At 37.7% G+C, this 8299-nt stretch overlaps 1 protein-coding gene and 1 long non-coding RNA gene across 13 annotated transcripts in view; one reads left to right on the top strand and one right to left on the bottom strand.

Annotated features, from left to right (window-relative positions):
* The first annotated feature begins 105 nt into the window (after positions 1-105).
* The window catches only part of LOC116666062, a 36895-nt gene continuing 28701 nt past the window's right edge, over positions 106-8299 (top strand). For all 5 annotated transcript variants that reach the window (XR_004322936.1, XR_004322935.1, XR_004322934.1 and 2 more), the window contains exons 1-2: positions 106-244; positions 1143-1212. This is a non-coding gene — a long non-coding RNA (uncharacterized LOC116666062). The remainder of the gene's footprint in view (positions 245-1142; positions 1213-8299) is intronic.
* The window catches only part of LOC116666059 (probable G-protein coupled receptor 158), a 94924-nt gene continuing 86860 nt past the window's right edge, over positions 236-8299 (bottom strand). For 2 of the 8 annotated variants that reach the window (XR_004322927.1, XR_004322926.1), the window contains 2 exons: positions 6687-7265; positions 593-1165 (listed from right to left, as the gene is read on the bottom strand). Coding sequence is in view for 1 of the 8 variants with exons in the window: in XM_032488104.1 (XP_032343995.1) it covers positions 319-438 (120 nt within the window). In the remaining 7 variants the exon portion in view is untranslated. Of the gene's footprint in view, positions 457-592; positions 1166-2977; positions 3884-6686; positions 7402-8299 lie in introns of those variants that run through there. The other 6 variants (XR_004322922.1, XR_004322924.1, XR_004322921.1 and 3 more) reach the window with 6 other exon arrangements.

Raw genomic sequence — 8299 nt, 5'->3', positions numbered from 1 at the left:
AAAGGACTTTGGTCCCCGGTTCGTCTCTAGTTCCCCTCCCAAGTCCTCAGAGTCGGGCGCGGCGGGCACTCACGGAGAGGAAGCCCCGGCCCTCTGGCGCACGCAGGGTGTGGGGAGCCGGGCGCTAAGGCCTGTGCCGGCGCGCTTGTGGCCACAACGAGGTGGGGTGTACGCGCGGTCCTGAGGCCGCGACAGGTGCAGGATGCGGGACCCTTCGGGTGACCGTGGTCGGCGGTGGTGTGAGGTATGAGGGGGTGGGATTTGAGACCGCCCTTCAGAAGACAGTGCTGTTGTTACTCAGTGTGGTGGACGAGGCTTTTAATTCTGTGACCAGGCAGGAGTTTGGGTCACAGGGTAGAGCTTCATTTCTGCTGTTCTGGGCTTAACGTCGGGACTGAGGGGGTCTGTTGAAGATCTCACTTGAGAGGGTATCTGTGCCTGTGAAGACGGCGATGCCTGTATTAAGCAGAGTCGCAATCTAAGCATAGCCTGAGTTGCCTTTGTCGGGGCACCCCCACCTCTAGTGCCCAGACTCCAGTGCTTAACACAAAGTGGGTAGCAAGGTAGTGAGGGTTGCCCGCCTAGGGGCCAGTTTTAGGTTCTATCCTTTCTTGGGATCTTTATTCCTGTATCTCTGCTTCCTCTTTTTTTCCCACTTTATAGCCAGGACCCCAGCTACAGAGAAATAGTCACCAAAATGGGAGTCAGATATTTGAGTGGTAGGATTAAGGTTACATACAAGCAAAAAGCACAAAGCTGTTTTTGGAATGAGTTTTAGGTTGGGAGTCCTAGAAAGACATGGGGAGAGCCCAGGAGTAGGATTCCTTCCTCAGAGGATCTCCCTTGGGAGCTGAGGTCAAGTTCCATGTTTCAGAACCATGAGATTCCCAAAGCTGTATCCCAAGGGAACTTGCTGTGAAAGTTTCAGCTCTGGATACAGTGACCCTGGCCTTTCCCTTTGATACTGAGAAGGGTTAGCAGTACTCCCATCTCCCCTTTATTTCCATGTAAGTATGTACGTGGTAGATGATGTGAGCTTGTGTAGTATTGAAGAATTTCTTCCAGTTTAGCCAGTCTGTACTCTAAGAAAGGTCTGGTGTTCATGAGTCCTTACTACTCTCCTTCTCACTCTTCTCCTGCAGTGCAGTTCTTGGAGAGAAGAGCCCTGAGGAAAGGAAAACATTACAGAACATATCTGAAAACCAAGCTCAGGTCAGGGATTTTGTTGTTGTTGTTATTCTCTTTGTTTTTGTTTTTCAGAAAAGGGAAATACTCACTCTCCCCCTGAAATGCTTGGGTTATTATTAGGCAGGGGCCTAATATCTTGAAAATATTCCATAACCGTAATTTTTTCTACAACTTTGCATTTGTCTATGTATGTGTTCTTTTACATGGTTATTTTATAATTTATCTAACCAATAACTTTCCCAAGCAACTCCTTTTTGCTGTCCAGCTCCTCTGTCTTCACTAACTTTCTATTCCCTTTCAGGACCTTAAGGGGAACATGGGTTCCTGTTATTTCAGGGATATGCAAACATAGAAATGTGGCATTAACTTCTGCTGAGTGCAGTATAGATGACTCACCCTACTCAGGAATCTGTTCAAGGGTGTGATATAGTACTGATATACATTTAATTAACTAATCAACTGGTTCTCCCTGATTATAATATCTCTTCTATTTTCCAATTCAAAATCTGCATTCTGGGGCCATCTTAACTCTCATCACTGTGACTCACTGGGGAATGTGACTCGTTAGGGTGCTTAGCTGTCTGAAATACTCATTTAACATTCTTGGAGGTGGAAATGGGCATCCCTGCTGTGTTATTTCAAAAGTGTCATCCTAATGCTTGATGTTACTTTTTCAACTTCCTTTCTGCCTGATGACCAAGGAAATGGTCTGAATTAGCAACATCAGGCCTAAGTCCCATTTCTTCTCCTATAAGCAGGTTTTATTATTAATTAATTCCCAAGGAAAGTGTGATTTCCTTGTTGAAGCAATGGCTAGTGGAGAGGTTGGCTAACAAGAGATCCAAGCCTAGGTAAGTGAGGGGCAGCCAGTAAGAAGAATCCACTGTGTATAAAATCTTCAGACTTAAGATTTAGGACCTTTAAGGTAGTATTTGAGTCACACATTTGAAAGGCTTCATATCTATGAAGAAAGTTCTGGCCTCTTAAGCCAGAATTCAAACCACTACAACACTACATAGTGTATATTCATATCTCCTATTATTTCTTTTGCTCTCAAATAGGGAGAGATAGCTCTTATTATTTTTTTCTGATTATAAAATTAGTAGATTCTTAATAAAGAAGTTTATAGAGAATACAGAAAAGCTTAAAGTAAAGCTCACCTAGAAACAGCTTCTTTGAACATTTTATTCCAAATCATTTTACCTATTGCTCTGTGAATTAACACATGGATATAGGCATATAGGATTTTTCTTAATTTATTTTTCCTTATTTTTAAATTTTATTTTTAATTTTGTTGGGGGGTGTGTGGCATTTGGTTTATTTATTTATTTTTTAGTGGAGGTACTAGGGTTTGAACCCAGGCCCTCTTCCATGCTAACCACCACTGAGCTATACCCTCCCACAGGCATATAGGATTTTAAAATTCAGAACAAGTACACTGCAGTACTGTTTTATGAATCCTTCTTCTTCATCTAGCAAAATATAGTGAACAATTTTTCATGTCAACAAATTACAAACTTGCATAATTTTTTTACTACGTTGTTTGGATATACTATAATTTTTTAACTGTTTCCGTATTATTGTAGGATATTTTAGTTCTTTCCAGTGTTTTACCACACACTTCTTTTTTTTGTGCACATGTGTAATTGTATCTTTTGGACAGAGTCTCAGAAATACTGTTGACAATGAAGCTTTCATAGTTAAAACCAGATTTTCAGCAATATACAACATACTGTGAGACTATATAGAGATATCATCAGTCTTTTAAATCTACCGATCTAGTGGAAGTTGTGTTTATTTGATTAAATGAATTATGCATGCTCAGGTTTCACTCAGTGTAATAAAATCTGGGCTTCTGAGGCAAAAACCAGAATTGAAAGAGAACTGCTTTTGTAGTTAGAGAACTATGGATTCAAAACGTAGATCTGCCATTTACCTGAACATGAATTATTTCTTTTCCTTCATTTTTAATAGGATTTTTGTACAACATAGAGTGCAGATCTTAAAATCATAGCTTGGCAATTTGTTTTTTAAACCCATACAAGCATTTGATAAAGATGAAACTTTTCAACATCCTAGAAGGCTCCCTTCATGTCTCTTCCCAATCAGCATGCCTCAAAATTAACATTGTTCTGACCTCTATCACTATAGATTTGTTTTGTCTGATTTTGAGCTTTATATAAATGGAATCATACAGTATATACTTCTGTACTCAACAGTATGTACTCTCTTACTCAACATTTTATCTCTAAGAGTTATTCATGTTATTTTATATAGTTTAACATTGTATAGTTTTATATTGTCTAAATGCACCATAATCTATTTATCCATTCTCCTGTTGATAGGATATTTGGGTTGTTTCCAGTTTTTGGCTATTATGAGTAAAGCTGCCTTCATGAATGTTTTTGTACTGTCTTCTGGTGTACATATTAATTCAGTTCTGTTTGCGTTATATACTCAAAAATAGAATTGCTGGGTTAGAAAGTATATATAAATTTAGCTTTAATAGATATTGCAGAATAGTGTCTGAAAGTGGTTGTTCCATTTTATATTCCCACCTGCAACGTTTTTAGGATTCCAATTGATCCACATCATAGGCAATATCTTATCTTAGTCATTCTAGTGGGTGTGTAGTGGTACATTTGGATTTAATTTGGATTCTCCTTGTGACTAATGATGCTACAAACATCAGTTCCTATGGACAATGGGATAATTTGATTATCCATAGAGCTGGGAATGAACAAAATTGAAATAAGTGAAGTTTTACAATAAAAAGTAAGTACAGAGCTAACCATACAACCCAGAAACGCCACTCTTGACCATTTATCCCAGACAAATGAAAACCTAGGTTTACACAAATACCTGTACATGAATATTCACAGCAGCTTTATTTGTAATAACCCAAAACTGAATATAACCTAAATGTCCTTCAATGATAAATTGTTAAACAAACCATTGGTTAAAATAAATGGTTAAACTATACCATGGAAAAACACTCAGCAGTAAAAAGGAATGAACCATTGAAACACACAACTTGGATCTCAAGGGAATTTTGCTGAGTGGAAAAGAGCCACTGTTTGTAAAATTACAAACAGTATGATTCCCTTTATAAAACATTCTTTAAAACGGCAAAACTATAGGGATGGAGAACAGATTAGAGGCTGCCAGGGGTTGGAGGGTAGAGAGGAGGTAGCTGTGACTACAGAAGGGTAGCACAAGGGATCCCTGGGATAGAACTGTTTTAAATCATGATGGTAGTCAGGGTAGTCACATGACTCTGCACATGTGATAAAATTGCATAGAATGAAATATACACAGAAATATACACACAAATGGGGCATGTAAAACTGGCAAAATGTAAGTAAGTACTGTGTATGATATGAATATCAAAGTCCTGGTCATGATTTTTTTTTTTTTACAGGAAGTTACCATTGAAGGAAATTGAGTGAAGTTATGTGGCTTATCTGTATATTATTTCTTAAACTGCATATAAATCTACAATGATCTCAAAATAAAAAGTTAAACTATAAGCATATAGCTGGGACAAGCAGTTTGCCATCTGGAAAAAAATAAAGTTATATCTGTACTTCATATCATACCACAAGAATAAACTCTAAATAGATCAGGGATGTAAACATTATAAATGAAACCATATAAGTCCTAGAAGAAAGCATGGAATGAATTCCTCTTTAACCTCAGGGTAGGAAGAAACTTTCTCATTATGACTCAGAAAACAGACACAATAAAAGAAAATATTGAAAATTTTGAAATATTCAAGATTTGACTACATTAAAAAAACATAATCAAAAGACAATTTATAAATTGGAAGAAAATATCTGTAAGATTTATCACAGATAAAGGCTAATATTCCTATATTAGTGTGCTAGGGCTGCCATAACAAAATACCACAGACTGGGTGGCTTAAACAACAGAAATTAATTTTCTCACAGTTCTAGAGGCTGGAGGTCCAAGATCAACATGTTGGCAGGTTTGGTTTCTCCTGAGGTCTCTTCTTGACCCGTCACTGTGTCTTCATAGGGCCTTTTCTCCTATGCTGGCATCCCTGGGGTGTCTCTCTCTCTGTATGTCCTAATCTCCTCTTCTTCTAAGGACACTAGTTAGATTGGATTAAGGCCTATCCTATCAGCCTCATTTTAACTAAATTACCTTCTTAAAGGCCCTATCTCCAAATACAGTCACATTCCAGGGTACTGAGGATTAGGGCTTCCACATATGAATGGGGAAGGGAGAGGACATAATTCAAACCATAGAATTCCTAATATTTAAAGAAGCTCTTTATTTCACATTGTATACCAATATTGAATCATTATGTTATACATCTGAAATATAACGTATATGTTAATTATACCTAATTAAAAAAACCCTTAAAATTGAAGGAAAGACTAAAAAAGCTTGACTGAAAAAATGGATAAAAGAAATGAATAAACAATTCACAAAAAAATGTAAAAGTGACCCTTAAATGTATGAAAAGAGAAATGCAAATTAAAATGATACTGAAATCATTTTTTCATCTATCATAATGGCAAAAATTTTAAGGTATAACGACGTATTTTGTTAGTAAGACAGGGGTGTAATGGGCTGAATGGTGACCTCAAAAACAGATGTCCATTTTGTAATTTCTGGTAATTTATTTGGAAAAAGGGTTTTTGTATGTCTACAAAATGAGGAATTCATCTTGGATTGTCTGGGTGGACCCTAACTAATCTAATGACAAATACCCTTGTAAGAGTGAGACAGAGAGAGTTTGACAGAGCAGGAGGAAGTGGCAGTGTAGCCATGGAGGCAGAGATTGGAGTGGATGGGGCTACAGGTAAAGAAATACCTTCCACCAGAAGTTGGAAGAGGCAAAGAATAGATTCTCCCCTAATCTCTAGAGGGAGTCTGGCCCTGCTGACACCGAGATTTTGGACTTCTTGGCCTAGAACTATGAGAGAGAATAAATATCTATTGTTTTAAGTTACCCAGTTTGTGATGACTTGTTACAGCAGCCATAGGAACCTAATAGGAGATTAGTCTCATATATTGCTGGTACAAGCCTTATAGTGGGGAATTTGGCAGCATGTATAAAAAGTATCTACATGTTTACCTGTCATCTAATTTTAGAAATTTACCCTGAAGGTATGCCTTCATCTTTTCAAAAATACAGCCATTATAGTGGATGCACTAGACCTTTACCTATTGGCATGGAAAAATGTTCACTAGATTTAAGTAAGGAAGGTATGTTTCAGAACAGCAACATTTAGCCAATTTTGGTTTTGAAAGGAAAGTCTATGTATAGAAGGAGGGTAAAGAGATTTACAATAAAATGTTTGCAGTGGGCAATCATTATTTTAGGATTCTGTTTTCTGAATTTTAACTTAGTGTCTATTTCTTTTATAATCATAAATTCTGAAGGCTAATCCTTCTCTCTTTGGAACTGGAGGGAATTACAGAAGGAGCTATGGACACAGTGACACATGGGGATGATGGTGACATACCTTTGGGAACTCAGGCTGGAGGGACTTCAGTTCTCTCTGCTGGCTTCTGAGAAGTCTTCTCAAACAACAACTTAAAGTTCTGATTCTTCACACCAGCTGAGCTTTTATTGCAATGGCTTCCCTCTTTCTGGAGCTGGCTTACTCGCTGCTTTCTCTAGCATTCAGGGCTGTCTCCTTTTTAGCAATGGGGAAATCACATCTCCCTTAGAGATACAAAGTGCTGTATTTAGGAAAAGAAGTGGGACTTGGATCTGCTGTGGTGATGTCAACCAAGGAAGAGGAAGAGAAGGGCCAGAGCAAGACAAGGTCACCTTAGGTGTCAAGAAAATGAAGCCTCAGTAATAACAGTTGTTTGTTTCCAATTATATAAACGTCAAATCAGTTCTCCAAAGGCTCTCCAGAGAGTTGTAATGAAGCAAAGTACTTACAGCAGGCAGATTATAAATAATGAGGGGAAATATTCTCAACTGGCAAAACCAGACTCCAACATCAGATCCTTGTGGTTACATCTCTGAGCATGGTTCAGGCATTTACTTTCCGTCTGGGAGAACTTGATAGACATCTTCAGAAGTGACAGTCCTGCAAATGACAAAAACACTCCAACTCTGGAAAGCCTAGTCCCATGTGAGCCTGGGAGAACAGGGAGGGTGGGCCAGACACAAGAGCTTGGCAGCATGTAGAAGGAGTTTCTCTGGCATGGTTCAGCTTTCTGAGTCTGGAATAAAGTAGTTTAATAAATTCCAGAACTTCCTTACAACAACGTATTAAGTGGTCATTAAAAATTAAATTGTAGAATAACTAAAAAATACAGACAAATTCAAAATGTACTGACAGTGGCTAAAGCAGGTTACTACACAATATGTACAACAATCCCATTTATCAAAATCTACATATTACAGAGGGAATGTCAGACATCAACAATAAAAGAAAAACATCTGGATTTATACCTCTAAACGTTAACACGTGATTTGTAGCTTATGACAGCATCATTTTTTTTTTGGTTTAAGTATACTTCCACAAACTTACATAAATTTAAACTTAAGTATACTTCCTATTGTCTTTACAAGAACTAGGTACTTTAGGATATAGATTTTAAGGAATTTTATTAAAGGGAAGTTCTTTTTTAAAATAGATGAAAATACACAGTTGTAAATCTTTAGGTTAGATTCACAGCTCAGGATATTCTAAACACAGCTGCACGTGAATGATTTCTTGTATGTTTCTTTCCAACAAACTGTTGGTTTCTAAGCATGCCTGTGGGTGTTCTGCCTAGAAAAGAAAAGCTAAGAGGCTCAAAGTTTGGTCTTGCTGCTTTGTTTTATTTTCTTGACAGGATTTATTTCATTTCTGAAAAATTAGCCATAATGCCATGTATCCTGTGAGAGAATCGCCTTACTCCATTTGTTTCCCTTTGGACCCAACATCAAGAGATTCAAAACTATAAGACATTAACTTGACTAGAAAAAATTCATTTACACCCAGAATTCCTGTGAATTCACGATAATTTGGACATGGAAGCATGCAGGACACAGAGCAGAAGGCATAGAGTTGGAAAATAGTAGAATCTAGCAATTAAAGACTGAGGGCTATGGAATTTAAATTCTGGTTCTCTC

Source organism: Camelus ferus, chromosome 9 (assembly GCF_009834535.1).
Source record: "Camelus ferus isolate YT-003-E chromosome 9, BCGSAC_Cfer_1.0, whole genome shotgun sequence".
In the NCBI taxonomy this organism is placed as follows: domain Eukaryota; kingdom Metazoa; phylum Chordata; class Mammalia; order Artiodactyla; family Camelidae; genus Camelus; species Camelus ferus.
The sequence above is the reverse complement of the archived record's forward strand: the minus strand, read 5'-3'. Positions and strand labels throughout refer to the sequence as shown.